The sequence below is a fragment of the Eucyclogobius newberryi genome, unplaced genomic scaffold, assembly GCF_026437365.1.
Source record: "Eucyclogobius newberryi isolate DKJ021-1_F unplaced genomic scaffold, fEucNew1.0.hap1 SCAF_17, whole genome shotgun sequence".
Classification (NCBI taxonomy): domain Eukaryota; kingdom Metazoa; phylum Chordata; class Actinopteri; order Gobiiformes; family Gobiidae; genus Eucyclogobius; species Eucyclogobius newberryi.
In genome coordinates, this window is record NW_027315801.1 from 26,436,273 (window position 1) to 26,453,287 (window position 17,015).

Here is a 17,015-nt window from a genome sequence, read left to right on the forward strand (position 1 = left end):
CCTCGTCACTCGTCTTACCTGCAGTATTGGACATAGTGATAGAGTCCATTGATCCTCGTGGTGTCTGCTCTAGAGGAGTGAGTGGTTCGTTGAAGCTCATAGCTGTGATGTGGTTCCTACGGGTCAGTGGTGGCCTGCCATCCCTCTGAAAACCCAGGCTGATGCTCCTTTTGTCAGAGAAGCCCTGGTTCTGGCTGGACACTTCATTGAAGCTCATCTGTGTGCGGAGTTTGTTAGGCCTAAACTCATCCTGGTTGTGGTGCATCCAGTTTTCATTAAAAGAATGTCCCCTCAGTGCTGCCATTGGCGTCCTTTTGGCATTGCCCTGCTCCTTTCCCCAAGAGTCAGGCCTTTTGCCCTGGTTCCCTGGACTCTGAGCTGGAGGGTGGGCATTATTGTTTGGGTTATAACCCTGTCTGGGACCCAGCATGTGGATGGGTGCAGGTGTAGGCGAGGGGTCTCTCTGAGGACCCTCATAGGCTGAAGCCACGAAGGGGTCATCGCGACTCATCCAGACCTGGTTTAGACTTGGGGCACGGCTCGGGGTGCGGTTGGGGGTGCGGGTGGGTGTCCTACTTGGAGTTTGACTGGAGGAGACACTCAAACGGTCCATCTGCACAGACAGTGGGTCAATCTCAGCTGAGAGACGGTCTGGCATCGGAGGAGCAGACTGCCGACCCTCCCCGCTTCTGCGCTCCTGCTCTCCGTTACGACGTTCCTTTTTACCAACTTTTGTGCTATGTCGAGACTCACGTGACCGGGCACTCTGGAAGGCCGAGTCTGAGGAATCAGACTCATCTGGATCCTGTTGAATTAAAAGAATTACTTAAGCAAAATATGAAACATGTTTAAACATGCATACTCAAAGCTAAAGTATGATTCCACAATCAATTTAAAGATAAATTATTGTATTAGGTTACATACTTGTCCAGCACTGCATGACCGTGAGCAGTAGATTTGACCTTGTTTGGGCAGAAAGGGGCGTCCCAACAAGGAGCGCTTACAGTGGGCGCAGCAGAAACATTCCTCAGTGGCATGCCAGTGCTGCCCATCATAAGTCATCTGGCCCTGGTCGATTCCTTGAAAAAAGAAGTATGTGGAATTTTAAAATGCTTAGTTTTTCCCCTATGGCTTAAGGGGCTTTCAATGCTCCCTGTTTTTTTTTCATCTTATTGTTTCTGTTATGAAAAATATATCATCACACAAACTGGGAACCACAATGACATAATTTAACCTCTTGCTCTGCTTATTATCCTGCAAATATGTAGCAAATGTAACAAGGCCATCTAAAATAAGAAATAATAGTAAATAAGTATATAAAGGTAGTCAACTGGACAACGTTTTGAAAATCAAGACACTTTGACTTCAGTCCGAAAGTAATTCTCAATATGTTGCAATTTGGATTGGGAATGATTTTTGAATGGAAGTTGAAACATCCCGATTTTCCAGATGACTACCCTTAAATCCTTTTATGATGAAACACTCCTGGACAAATCAGGGATTACACTTTTACGACTGGTTTAGTATACCTATGTGCTCTCCACAGGCATCACAGTACTCTGCGTAAAGAGACTCAAAGCAGTTGCAGCAGTGTGGTCGTCCATCTTTCATGATATAGCGCTGTCCCCCCAGCGTCGTCTCACATTCATAACAACAGAAATGTCTCATGTGCCAGTGCCTGCCCTCCGCCTCGGTGCATTCATCAGCGAAGATTATCTGTAAATCAAACAATGGATTCATGAGCACATTTTGGTCATATAGCCTCCGCTGTAAATGTATATGAACAGAATTCGACTGGATATTACTGGTGACCATATTGACTGTTACCATAAGATTATGACCAGCTGTGTGTCTAATCTTGCATCTTTCAGTCACATTTTGTATCTTGTCAAACTAGTTAAAATCTCATTTCCCCCCTCCTTTTACATACATTCAACTAAGACGGGTCCCAAAATAAAAAAACAAAATCTGTCACATTGACCTCATCAGCCAGTGAACATAATATTCTGGTTTAGTGGTGCGTGATTTGTGTAGCTTTAAAAAAAAACAAAAAAAATCCCCACATTTTCCCATTGACTCCTGACTGTACATCATTTTAAAAACCAGTAAACAAATCAAAGTTAACACTGACAGCTTGGTCTTGTTCCCATTTATTATTTCTATTCCCGGCTTGCCGTTTATGACAATGAGAAACAAGCTGCCTGTGAGACATGGCAGGAATACACAGACATCTTTTCACACCAGATTTGCCTCATGTTTATCCAAATTCAAAAGCTTTCACTGTTTTCCAAAGGCACCTCATCACAGGCACAGCAGCGGGGCTTGAGTCTCTCGGCGTGGTGTCTGCCGCACAAGATCTTGCCATCCTGATGGAAGTAGATGAGATCGACCAGTAGTTCCTCACACATGCTGCACACAAAGCACTGGGGATGCCAACACTTCCCGTGGCCGGCTCGAGCAGCAAAAACAACTATGTCCCCACCGTTTATTTGACCGCCGCACTGCAGGAGAGAGGATTATGTGTTGGTACATAAGAACGGAAAGTAGGGTGGATTTTAAAGGAGCACTGTGACTTTTCTCTGTGAAGATGCTATTGCTTTGCCTGGAATGTTACTCAGTATGACAATAAGCTTTCTTTCCCCAACCAGACAAGCAAGTGACGCCATGAGGCCAAGTTACAGGTCAGATCCGTGGAAAGGCAAGCAGGTGACAGACCCCCCCATCAGAAAAGTTATATTGTGCACCTTTAAGGCTTTATGGTCAAATAGTTTTGGATTATATAGAGAGGAAAAAGTGCTCTTTCCTTTAACGAGACAGCTTTAAAGGAGACATTATGCTTAGTATTGAACTCTGACATAAGTAGATCATCATTTTAAAATGTGTTAATTGTAAACTGATTATTATATTACAGGTTCATTGACTTCTTGTTCAAACATGCAGATCAGAGAAATTTCATCTTAACAAACAGCAGATTTTCATTCGTTTTTATGTTTGAAAAGGGGATTTAATTACATTTTAGAACCCTACACGTATCACTTAATTTTTACAAGTATTTTAAAGTACAGAGATGTGGGCAAGGATAGGGGTTAGGTGAAAACAAGATTTTTTTGAGAACTAGAACCTCAGTTGCAGGACAATAGAAGATCACTCAAACATGCTGGAATCAATGAAAATACAACTTTGAGAACACTATTCATGAGGAAACTAAGAGCTCATTAAGTTGATTTGGCACAATGAAATACATTTGTAAGTTCTTGTGTTACCTTATCACAGATTGCCCCGTTGATGGTGGGAGGAAAAGGACGCGCATTGCCTCTGCCTAAATTATCCTTCTTCCTTTGGTTACTGAAGATCTTTAGTTCACGTTTCTCTTCCTCGTCTAAACCACTACAATAACGCACCTAGAACAAAGACAAATTCAATCAATCGATGTCCACAAACACAAAAACCTCAACTGAAATGAAGAGAAACGTAAAATGTAACGTCTGTCCTTTGTCTGAGTTCTCTGTCACACCACTCAAACCATAATACAGTAAAGGATATGGTGTGGTTTGTATCAGGTCTCACCTCATTGTCATGCGGCGGCAGCTGGTGGAGCAGTTGCTTGATGCGGTACTTCTCTCCGGGGCTGTTTATATAGGGGACCTTTTCCTCGGGTAAACAGTTATAATATTGATGCACCTGAAAAACAAAAAATCTATATACGTCAGAGGAAAAATAAATCACATTGTACAGTAGATCTAGAAGCAGAATAACAACATGGTATTCAGTATTAGACCTATAGGAAAATGACAAGACCACAAATCTCTCTTTCACTCAGACACACACACACACACACGCACACGCACACGCACACGCACACAAAATGAAATTGATATAGTACCCAGACTGTACCCAGGTGTATGCTCACAAACTAAAATATCTGTAAAGTGTAAAAACTAAAATGATCTGATCTTGGAGGGTAAGTGAATACCTTTAATTTAAAAAAAAAAGATTCAATGTGAAAAATAAACAACTAATAATACCGGATGTGTCAGGTGGATGCTGAAGCCGACCCATCCTTGAACAACATATGCATTTTTTTTAACCAGTCTGAAAACGAGGTGAGGGAAATATACTTTCCACAGCACTATGGTAATTCATATTCGTGTTGCAGTGGAGCGTAATGCCCACGGTCTGAATCCACTTTAATATTTCCATGTGAATGTGGTAAATAGAAGGAGTTTGGTTGCAGATGAAGATGACGCACTCATGAAGGGCAATTGCAGACTTGTCATTATTGCTTGATTTCACAGCGTTGTAAGCATGGAAAAGAGTAGTTGGTTGATGGTTTGAGTTTTAGAAGCGTAATGCCTCATGAAACCTTTTTAGATGGTTTCTGGGAGAGAACTAAACTAGCCTCCAGTAGACACTAAGCCTAAACTTTATTCTTTACACTTCCTGGTACATATTTACTGGCTTAATGAATGAAACAATACAAACAATTGAATGTTTCAGACCACTGAATTGACATGGTCCAATCCCCACAGACTAACTTCCTGTTCTTAAAGGTGGGCAGACACCTCTGAGATAGTCCATACAATATCCCAAGCACAACTGAAACTAGTGTAAATGACCAACCAAACAATTATCTACAATGTTCTCTGAGTGCCATTAAATATATACAAGATCTATACCAGGTTTAATCCAGGGCTAAACCATGACTAGTGGAGTTCTAAATAACAAAAACTCAAAGGAGGACAATGTCAGAAACTGTTTTTTTTCCCCCAGGTAGCCAAAAGAATTGTATAAACCCGAGAAGACCTATACTTTCAGCCCCCCTGTAACTTAAAGGCACTGCTCCCTCTGTGTGGCTGACCCTTTTAAAAAACAGCTGAAGACACTTTTATATAGAACAACTTTTGGTTTACCTTGTTTTATCATCATTTATCTATGAACAACTTTGTGATTTATTTGAACTGTAAAAAGCACTATACAAATAAAGCTACTTATTAACTAACTAACTAGCTATAACAACTTTTGAATAAAATATATCACAAATTGCGGAAAACTAATAATCACTTGTCTCTATGGACCCGTGCCACAGTTTGCGAACCACTACAAGCACTCTTAGATTAGATAGCGATGATGCTGCTGTAGAAAATGCAGAAGATCTTTGTTGATTTAATGATGCAGAGAGACAAGAGATGCATGTATTCATTACATTGAAGTGTATTAAAAGCCGACAGACAGAGGCGCTTCTCCTCCTTCAGTTAAATCAGAGCAACTGCAGCCTCTCGTTAGCCAAGATGGCTGACCGCTGGAGAAAATCACTGTTATCAGCGCGGCTCGTCATCTGCTCTGAGCCTGCTGCTTCAGAGCTGCACATGCTAAATAAAGACTCCTGGGTTTACACAGCAACCTGCTCATTCAATCACACAACATAACAACACGAGACAAATAAAAATGACATGTGTGAAATGGGCTTAACTGATGACGAGTAAGAGAGGGGAAAGACATTCAGCCGAGCATGGCACATTAAGCATTTAAGAGTTTTCTATATCTGTGGCCTCTAAAATCCATTCACGTTCACACAACAAAGGTGCATGTACAGGAGGAAAGGCAAGTGACGTGTTTTGCTCAAGGACACAACACCAGGTAGCGTTTGTAGCATCTGGAATTAGGAAGAATTTAGTTTCGCTCCATTCCAAATGATCTTATAAATTTCAATATTTTAAGTTTTCCTAGTAGTATTAGTTCTGTGGTCTTCTTACACTTGTATTTTAGGTAGAAAGAGGATGGTATAAACACAGGTAGTATTATTCCAAAAGCGTGTCGTTTCTTTATTTGTTACATAGTTGTCATCTTGTTCGGGTCTGATCTCAGCTCCAACACAGGCTCACTGGAGTTAACGACAACAGCTGAAAAACGTCCTTACAATTATTCTACCACAAAAGACCTGACAGCAGTAATTTGTACGTCCCCCCTGCCTTTTCCTCTAGTGCTCCCACAAAAGCCAGAAAAAACACCATGAAGGAGCTTTAAAAACAGTGCAGAGACTTTGTGTTTGTCTGCATGAATTTTACAGCAGAGAAAAATGAAAAATGCCACACATCATTTATTGTCCTTATCATTTCATTTGTCTGAGTCCTATGGTTCAATTTGACACAGTTTGGCTCTGGCTACAAAGGACAGAAATAAACTGTATAAAAACAGTTGATGTTTCACACTCCCCAACTGTCTGAAATATGTGTGAATCCATGTAAAAAATATGTGCGATGAGAAAAATCTATTGAAAGGCAATTTTTAAACTGTGAAATGGACACGCAGTAAGTGTGTGTGTGTGTGTGTGTGTGTGTGTGCGTGCGTGTGTGCGTGCGTGTGTGTGTGTGAACTGCTCTGAGGAATACTGCAAGTGAATTGCCCTCTGAGATCAATCATTCTGAATCAATGATTGCACATTTGCATGTTCTTACTGCATTACTAAGGGTCCACTCTCAAGCCTTTCCCCAAAATTCTCTGTGTAAATTGAGCTTGGATTATTATGAAGTCTAAAATAAAAGTTAAACTATGAGATAATGTTAAGTGTGACCATGATTACTGTGAAATAGACTGAACCCCAGCAAAAGGTCAAGTTAAAGATCAAAAGAATAAATCTGGAACTTAAATGAAACAAATCTCATCCCTGTAACCCTTCATTGTACTGTGACTAGGCTATGAAGAGGAATCTAATCTAATCTCCTTTATCAGTTTGAACTCACTCTTTTTGTAAGTGTGTGTAAGATTTTTTTCTAAAAGTTACATTAATGTCAACCCTTCCCGCCAAAGGCCCATAGAGGCAGGGATAAACGCCAGTGTTTATGTAAACACAGTATGTGTTACCTGCTCGGGACTGAGGCCTGGAGGCACCCAAACATACTCCTCCAAGGCACAGCCAGAGTCGTCGTCGGACGTAGAGTTCCTCTGGAAGTCGTACATAATTTTGGTGATGGTCTTCTCCATCTCTAACGACATGGTGGTCACAACATGCTCCTCCACACAGAAAGAAGAAAGGGCCACAGGTTTCCCTGGAAACCAGAAAACAAAAAAACTCTAAAGATCTACTAAGATAGACCTGCTTTAGGTTTTACAGCATCCAGGCTGGGAAGCTGTGTTTTCCTAAATATGGACATACGATTGGCTCACAGCACATTGTTTAAAATCTGACATATTCAGCTCTATATTCTCTACAAAATGGATTTGATTTTCTGAACAGCAGGCCTGTAGATGACATGGATAAATAAAAGATGTTTTCTGTCTTGTCTTCTCTTCTTTTTGGCTGAGGCCGGAACAGCTGTACTCATGAATAATTTACGGTGGTAGGTATCAAGCCAAAGGTTTCTAATGAAGTGGAGTATTTTTGCATTTACCTGTTGAGTGGAGTCAGTTAGAGTCAGTCAGAAACAATTAGAAAATGTATCATCATTGTAGTTTTAAATGCATTAATTGATTGTCCATGTTCAATCACATAAGAATAAGGAGATTAGTCCTTAGATGACACGTTTCATCAGAGATGGGCAAAGTACTCTAAGAGCAAAGGTGCAACTTCAGTTACTTTAGTAGATGTAAAGGTACAAGATGGTAATTCTTCTCCAGCAATTACTATGTGTACCACAAAACATCATTTTGAACATCTTTCACCTTCCCATCTGCCCATTGCATATATCTTTTATTTTGACCCCAAATAACCATTTATCTGTCAACTTTGGTGATTTATTGCAGATAAAATAACCCACAGTGCTTTCCAACACGATGGGAGCAGGCGATTGCTTTGTGAGTGGCGATAGCAGCATATATCTCTGAGCCTCTGGGCCGACCTCAGGCGGTCCATCATTATAGAGTATGGGACCAACACACAAACTGCATTCAGAAGAACCATGAAACATTCAATGTGAATTTAAAACAAAACCTGGCAAAGTAATGTTCACACAGAACACCTTTAGAGGGGTTTATCTAGCGAGATGAAAGCTGCAGACCTTTTTTGAGCCTGTTGGTTTTAGTTGGTTGTATGGGCAGGAAACTAATCATTCAATACTCAATGTTGTGTGTGTTCTGACCACAAGATATCAGTGAAGGAACAACAGGCATGTATTTGAATGCTCTGTAGTAAAGATTGCGCTGTGGTCACTGGAGAGCTGCTTGCTAATGTTTGTGCATAAAATAGCAGGTTTTGATGAGTCAGAGCCGCACCTTGGGATGGTGTGAACAATGGTCAATGTCGTTCTTTCAAAAATGTGGTGTTTATTCACACTGAACAGTGAAACAACGACATAAAAAACTGCCACTATAGATAAAAGATAAATAAACAAACCACAGGCCATCATACTAGAGAGCAAAACATGATCAAACGTACAATCCACGTGAAAAGGAGAAACAAAAAAACTACAAAACTATCATTTGATTTGGAGATTGATTTGGCATGGGTACATTTTAAATCAGATGCCCTTCCACACCCTCCATCTGCGAGGAAAATGCATAACTACACTCACGATTGTACCCCAGAATAAATACAACATTGTAATTCTTGTCCTGGATCTCTTTTGCACCTTGTATTACTAAAAATACCAAAGCACTTTAATGCATGAGAGCCAAGTATTTGCCCTTACTACTGAAAGACACAATCTGAGTCCAGTTTTTGGTGAGGAAAAACATTATCTTTACAAAATTACAAAAGCTTCTTCTCGTCGTTTTACCTCGAGTGAACAGGTCGGTTAAACTTCACTCCATCCAAAGTTTGATAACAGTGAGAAGTGTGTATTGTTGTGGTAAAATGGCACAGATGTGGTGTGGATACAGTCTTTACACTCTGTTTGCATTGTGCTTGTGAGAAGTGGACGCTCTTTGCTGCAGAAGGCCACTGATGACTGCGCAACTTTTTGACGTACAATCGGAAGTGTCGAGGCAGCATTAGTCAGAACGCACAGAAACAAAATGCTCGGGTGAGAGGTGTGAACTGCATCACCCTGGAGGAAAACAAGCTTTGGATCACAAAACATGGATGCATTTAGGACTATTTTCCATAGAATAAAACACATCAAACTTTTCTCATCCACGCCATGATGAATGATTTCAGTGCAGTGTGAGCTCTCAAAATGGGTACAAGGTGGCTGTAAGAAAGTCTGCAAATATTTTTTATTTATTTTGAGCCCATGGTTAGCACATGTAAATCAGACAATCAGGTCCAGGCAGGCTACACAGATTGCCTGCTATTTTTATCACCAGTCGATACAGCTACATCTATTTCAGGAGGTAATCAGTGCTAGGTTTGACCAGTGACTGATTGGTTGCCATAAAAACACTCGCTCTCCCACCAAAAGCATGGTCCATTATTATTGCACATGCCTTTACGTTTTTGACCTTTGGAGCGTGATAGCATTTGCAATTAGCACCACTGAAACTGAAAATCCAGTAGAGTGAATAATTTGTCTCTAGAGGAAATAAACGACAGATGTAATGTAACAGGCTGGATCAGAGTCCTGGATTTGATTATTTCTTGTGGGATTTGATTGCAATGGAGCAGGGAGTAGGTGATAACACTTAACTATCTTGAAAATATGTACAAATTTGAAGTTTTTGAACCCTGGATGGAGCTGGTTTTAAGTAAGTTGGTGACTTGACGAAAGTGAGCTTTGACGGTTTATTTTTTGTTTACCGTATACATTTAAATGTTGGCTGATAAACAAGCTCACGACACCAAGGTTGTATCTATTACACACAAGCAACGTGGATTGTTTTTGGGAGGTAAATGTTGTCAAAAGTTTAGGAGATTGTGGACGTCTAATGCAGGAGGAGTTGAGGAGAAGTCAATACAATACACGGTTGTATTGTACATTCCAAATCTGCCCATTCTTCCATTTTAGAGTAATATCATCTTTGATGACATAGAGAGAGCTGTCAACAAAGACAGGACTACAGGGACCGAGCTGGAGGTGTTGTTAGCACAGTGAAATTATTTCCCTAGTCGATTTGAATGTTTTAGTTGAAGAGATTCTGAGAATGGATTTGTTGTCATTTTGATCTGTCCAGTGAGAATGGACTGAAAGGACTGCACTGAATGTTATCAGAAGGTCCAATATATAAGATAAGATAACCTTTATATGTCCCACATTGGGGAGATTCCAATATTGCAACACAGATTAGGTAATATAATATATGCTAGTCCAGCTAACAGAAACAATAAATACATATTACTTAGACAAGATGCAATGTAGGGTGGAAGCAGGATGCCAGAATGCACAATTTCTGAACGCCCAGCGCAGGACAGACGCGCACACTCGCTGATACAGGAAGTGAGATGGGTGAAGGGTGGGAGACATGGGTGACATGAAACTCCATCTCCACAGTTTCCCTGGTCCCCCTTCACATGTACTGCAGTCTTAAGATATCATTTATTGACAATCTAATTTGAATCAGAAGTGACATTTGTTTATTTTGATGGACATGTCATAACCACTCAGCACCAGTTAACAATAACGTTTTTGTATTTGGACATGATGTAACAATCATCATATACTCTGATTCAGTCTACCAACCTCAGATTCTGTTTATGCAAATACAAATCACAATAACATCTAGACACATTTATGAGCAGTGAATAGAATAATGCAATTGGTAATAGTGTGTTAAAACTGATGAAAATTGCCCAGATCTAAAACAGGATTAGTTATTGTGTTGGGCGATGTGAAGAGAATAAACTCATGCAAAGTGCACCTCAGCAGCAGACTCAGGTCAGCTGAAAAGCTCTGCAAGTTACCATGGCAACCAGTAAGTGTGCAGGCGAGAACAACACCTTGACTTACTAATATGATATCTGCGGCATGCATCCTTATTCTAGATTTAAAGTTTAAATTTCAGTTCTATATCTGCATTTTTACTACAGATTTTTATTCAGACAGCAGTTTCTCCATTTATTCAGGCTTGAGAGGAGCACAAAAAGTACCCTAGTCCAGATTAATGCAGTGGTTTTAAGGCCCCTCTTGTGGAGTGCCGATTCGAAAACGTCCAAAATGACACCGTACATAACAATGCTTTGTTACTATGGAACACTTCTGGACGAATGAGGGATTCCATCAAACTCAACTAATCAACTAATATCCCATACGTGCTAGCCATGGCGATTGAATTAATGATATATAATAATATAATGTAATAATAATAAAATATTATGTGATATGTTTGTGATACACTGCAGTAATGACCTTATGTTGTAATATTTAGATTTCAGTCAAAGGATGATTCATCCTCTTCATTTTCTTACAATAATGTTAGCTCATATAATGGATAATAATACTCGCTGTAGGCATATCATGTTTAACAGATCATATATCATCACCAGGGCTGGTTTGCTTTGAGCACAAGTCCTCTCTCTTCTCTCTTCTTGCTAGATCCAATTAACAACATCTTAATTTAAACAGAAATTAGCACAGATTAATCAAGAGAGCCGGGGGAGAGGAGGGAGAAGATCTTCCCAACAAATTGCCTAATTTTCCAGAACAAAGCCCTTAGAAACTCATAATAGTTCTAGTGATTTGAGTCAACGGGGGGAAGCGAAGACTGTCTTTATCTCGAGACAGAGAGAGAATAAAACAATAAAATGTGGCGCTGTGGATGTAGCCGTTTCTTTCTGTTTCACGTGTCAGGCTGCACCCACCTTCCTCCTCCTCCCTTCGGCCTCATGTGACAGGCGCTGAGTGGGTGTGAGAGAGAGAGAGAGAGAGAGAGAGAGAGAGAGAGACAGAGAGAGACAGAGAGAGAGAGAGAGGCTGATGAAAGGACTGATGGAAGAAAAAGCTCATTTATACATTAAGTGAAAGCTGAGAGGAGGCCAGAACAGAGCTGTATTTTTTATTCTTCAAATTAACTTAATGTTCATACTGTATATATATGGCATTGAAACCCAGTCAGTCTATTATGAACTTTATTATCACTATTCAAAGTCCAATTATGAGTTTCTAGTACTTGGTCTGGTTTTCGTCATCAATAAAAGATTCTGTTTATGAACTTCCAGTATGAGCAATGAGAATCTCAATACTTTTGCAATGCGATTAATCATTTTAATGTAGGTCTTATTTGTGGCGGTGCCTTTCTCCGGCTTCAATTGTTTCAAAGAGAGAATCATTTCCTCTGTTGTTGATGGATCTCATGTTGCTTGATTATCTCACTGTAAACAAACAGTGAGACAAGATCCACTGATATTTTGTCTGATTTGGACGCAGCTGTGACAATGAGGCGCTCGGAGATAATCTCTGTATTACTGAAGTAATATAGTCAGTCATAGCGACAGTGGTGGAATGTTATGAGATGAGTAGTGATCTATCTGTGGATTTTGTATTTTACTATTATTTTTAAGTCAGTGGTATTTAACCTGTATGTTATTATCATATAAGTATCAGAGTATCTTCACAGTAGCATTATATTATTCAACTTTCTTTGTCTTTTTTTAATAAAGAACCCGGTGTACAAACTACAATCTTGGTTTTAAGTAACAATACTTTTATCTTTTTAATCTGAAGATGAAGCATAATAATAATGATAATAATGATGCTTGAAAAATGATGATTAAATGGTACCTGATTTTCGAACCGGAAATGGAGGAAGCAGGTATTTAAATCTACTTAACTATTTCTTAGTTCTCACAACTCCTTGGCACATCATTTGGCAATTCACATGCATCACATTTTTGGGCCCATTCACAGATTGGGAACAGAATATTCAGACAGGGAAATGAAGCTTGGTGGACCAACAACGCATCCGTTCTCATCCAAAAGCATCACAGCGACGCAAATGACTCCTTCTTACCAGTTTGCTCTTGATGCACTAGGATCACAGCAGATTGATACGTGTAGCACTCTGAAGTGAGTTCCACACGTGAATCAATCTGGATGATGAAAGTGATTGTTTGCACTGAGCTGTCCTGTCTAATAAAGGATACCAAAAAACAAAGCAAAAATAGGCCCAAGTACCTATGTCAGTGCTTCAATAAATGTAAGATAAAAGTTGGGTAATGCAAAGACATTTTTGTCTTGAAGAATAGTGTGTAATTTTGCATCGAGCCCAGATCTATTCCAAGTTCAAATAATTCCGTTAACTCCCAAGATAACTGAGAAGCAGTGAATAAATGTTGTGACTTTAGGGTCAATTCTGGAATAAATTTGAAATGCAAATAATGTACATTTGGGAGAGGCAGCAGCAAAAGAGAGAGGGACTGAGGGAGAGTGAGAGAAAGAGAGGGAGGGAGAGAGGGAGGGAGAGGGAGGGAGGGAGGGAGGGAGAGAGGGAGGGAGAGGGAGGGAGAGAGGGAGGGAGAGGGAGGGAGGGAGGGAGGGAGGGAGAGAGAAAGAAAGAAAGAAAGAGTGAGCGTAATCTGTGGGGACTTGTTTGTTTATGCATACAGCTGAGGCATTATCCACTGTGTGAATAAGGCAATGCAGCACAAATCCAAAGCACTGGTGTAATTAGTGGATGAGATTGCCATAATCATCAGGGCAAATAAATACAACTGTTTGTAGGAAGAGCCGGCTCAAAAGCATTAGCAAGAAAGAAGAATGAGCATCTCTGGGACTGCAGTCTGTATTTGATAGACAATAGCCTAATTAGGAGAATTAATGCAAAAAAAGTCAAGCCCATCAACAGCACTGCACAGTCATGTCTGAATTATACATGCTGATAACATGAATTGAAATATGAATATGCTGTCGGGAAGTATCCGAGATTATAATTTGTTAACATTGATTTAGTCACAATCATCACGCTTAGATCTGATCTGGTCTTGGGGTTCAGCTGAGTTTCAGATAATCAATATAATGATAAAACAACTGATAGTTGAGATGCTGTATCATCCGCGCACCTACTGTTTCTCCGATGCTAACGGCTCAGCAGGAGCAGCTCTGAGTGACATTCAGGGCTTAGCAGGTTCAATAACATTCATCGGCAGAGGGCAACATCATTATAGGAGACAAGAGAAAGCCTTAAGGATGCTTCTAAAAGAGAAGGACAAATGCGGCATGTCCTTTGTGGTCGTTATATCCTGGTTTGGTCCTAGTCTTTGTTAATATTGCGTTCATATTGTGTAGTTTTTGACTAGTCTTGTTTTAGCCCTGGTTAATTTATTTGTTTAGTAATATTGTGAGTCCCTTATGGTCCTGACTCTGAAGTACATGGTGTTCACTGTGACGCACATTGCTCTGAAACACTAACCTACTGCTCCACTGACTCCAGCCTCACTGTCTTCCAGCATTGGCTGAGAAACTCAACTCCTGGCCCCTCCTCCCTCCTCTGTCGTCGCTGATGATTAATAAAGACTTAAAGACACTCTTACACTGCCTACACACTCCTACACAGCGTACGGCCTTTTCAGTCATCACTGGAGGGAGACTTACTTCACTGTGTGAAAAGGAAAGCCGAAACCTTCCTAAAGGTCATCGTGGAGCTTTCATTTGGATTTACCTAGTATGAGATAAGGATGCAAACAAGTTCCGAGGCTGTAAATGCTGACGAAAAGAGGAAACGGACAAATGTTTTATGATGGATTAATATGTTTTGAGCCCATTACTGGTTTAGTTCTTGTCCTATATTGTCTATATTGTCTATAGTGTCTATATTGTCTATGTGTTATTGTGGTTTACTTTTGTTTAGTACTGACTCATTTTTGGATACAAGACCTCATTTAACTGTTGAATTGTAATAATGTGTAGCCCTTTTTTTTATAATTTTAGTCCTGTCTTTTGTGCAATAGAAGCCACTATATGACCACCACTAAGACAAAGCTCCCATGCATATAGGTAAACTAAGAATCCTAAAGCAGAACTTCACCCGCCGCACTGTCAGACCCACTCATCTCTCAGCTCATACAGGCCGATCTGCCGCGTGCATTTCCATTTTAGAGCGTCACTCTTGTGTGAAGCTCCTCTTGCTTCACTTGTCAAAATACCTAATCTCACCTGTCCATTCCCTAAAACTCCAACACGGAGAGCTCGTGAATAGCTGGGGCCTCTACAGCAGCCATTTTCCCTGGCGGAGATGCAGAGATGCTGAGGAGCGGAGAGCGATTTGCCTGTTGAAACGCTGCTATTCTATTTCAGACCATCCCACACACAGTAGGAGAAGAGCAGCAATGTGACACTGTTTAATTACACTGTTTCAGGCCCTTGAGAAAACTGACAAATCTCTACATCTAGCATAAGTTTGGGAACTTAGGGACACCGTGTTGGGGTTAGGTATATACAATATTTAAAACTCCCCGAACGAGGACTAAAGCAGAACTATTCTTATCCAACACTCCAACACAAAGTAATTTAGATTAAGATGGACTTAAGATGGACTCTGGCTGTGCTGCTGCTGTACTGCACATTTATTCCTATCGGGTCAACCCTTTTCAATTAATTTCTTGTTAGGCCTGATCCAAATAAGCTGCAGTAAGAATTTAATCCACATAACTGGATTATGGACTGATTGGTGCTACACAAGAGGCGTGTGTCATTCAGATGTTACATATTTTCGGGCCAGGCTTCAACAACTAATCAGCTCTGATGTAATTATTTGAAACAATATTTTATTTTGAAATGTATTTAGATGAATAACACAATATAATTTTATTAAATCAGTCTACATGTTTTGGACAATCTTGGTTCAATAATTCTAGTTCAGTAACCTTGTCAGCATGAGGAATTCTCGCAATTTTAGTGAGTTCACAAACTCTTGAGTATCCATCTTGTTAGGTTGATTCGTTTGCAGTCCGCACCATTACTAAACGGGCCAATCACATGGCATTTTGGACCTGCAGGTGGCACTGGAACCAATCACAGAGCAGCATTGTTGTTTGGGCGAAAGTCAAAACTACCAAACCAGTTCTGCTTGTCCAATATTATTCTAAGTTTAGTTTTGTCGTTTTATCTTGACTTAATACTAATTTGATCCTAACTGGCGTGGTTTAAAATGGGATCTTGCTCAGCCGCTCAGCTCGTGTGATCTGAGCGATGAGTGGATCTGGGTGGGCAGCAGCGGAGCATGTACTTCCCATTCAAACCGTTGCGGGTGATTCACAAATGGAGGCTAATTCCCGTTGTTTGATGGTGTTTGCATCACTATCCAAAGGGTGTAATCTGTAAAACAGGGCCATTATTATTCCACAGAGCCTATGGTGCATGCTATATCAGTCCCGGCGTGTACTTATTTGTCTTTGCAAGTGTGTGAGCGAGTGAGAAAAGTAGAGACTGTTGCTATGCATTTTTACACGTCCTCCCACTGGTCTCTTCACTTCACATGAAACAGCATCGCACTTGGTGTTTGAACACGTTTCTTTTAACACTTAAAATGCATGGAAAGCTTCGCTGCAGATCAGGTTAATCCCTATTGGTTTAGTTCTGGATTTAGAACCAGTTTAGTATGCTATTTTTGGTCTAGACCTGTTAGTTCCTGTCTTCTTTTTGATATTTATTTTTGTTTTTCTTCTAATAAAACAGATGACGACAGACATATCTTATACAGATCTTAGATGAGTCCTGATTTGATGCAGGTTTTGGTATATTGTCCCTCCTCTCTGGTCATCATTAGGTCCTAAATGCTGCACAATTTGGGAAAGAAGTAAAATTGCGACTGCACTGATTTGTAATTTATGTTTTAATATTAGGGATCTGTTCAAAGTTCATAGCTTAAACGCGTCCAGGGGAGTTGGGAATTGACACAAAGACTTAATTGGCCTATGAGCTGACAACAAATACAATAATCCCATGTCTGCATATTTCCGAACAATTACCGATGTACAGCTCTAAACTACATGCTTAGCAGCTTTCGTGCAGAATAAAACAGGATATAGTTGTTTGTGTAGGAAATTCTGATTCTTCAAAAAAATGCAGCCTTTGTGATATGTCAATAGCGTCCTTTAAAATTGCGATTTGTATGTGATTGCGGTTAGTCTTGCAGCCCCAGTACAAAAGACTGTTTGTTCTTTGTTCACCAGCCTCTTCCCTGCTGCCGGAAAAGTTTGACCTCCTTAAATG

General features: G+C 40.2%; 1 protein-coding gene across 1 annotated transcript in view; it reads right to left on the bottom strand.

Moving 5' to 3' along the window:
• The window catches only part of prickle2a (prickle homolog 2a), a 31,404-nt gene that overhangs the window by 1,917 nt on the left and 12,472 nt on the right, over positions 1-17,015 (bottom strand). Inside the window, exons 2-8 of the mRNA XM_072449680.1 lie at positions 6,862-7,046; positions 3,568-3,681; positions 3,264-3,401; positions 2,298-2,501; positions 1,530-1,716; positions 925-1,079; positions 19-805 (exon numbers count right to left, since the gene is read on the bottom strand). Of these exons, the coding sequence (XP_072305781.1) occupies positions 19-805; positions 925-1,079; positions 1,530-1,716; positions 2,298-2,501; positions 3,264-3,401; positions 3,568-3,681; positions 6,862-6,993 (1,717 nt within the window). The 5' untranslated portion in view covers positions 6,994-7,046. The remainder of the gene's footprint in view (positions 1-18; positions 806-924; positions 1,080-1,529; positions 1,717-2,297; positions 2,502-3,263; positions 3,402-3,567; positions 3,682-6,861; positions 7,047-17,015) is intronic.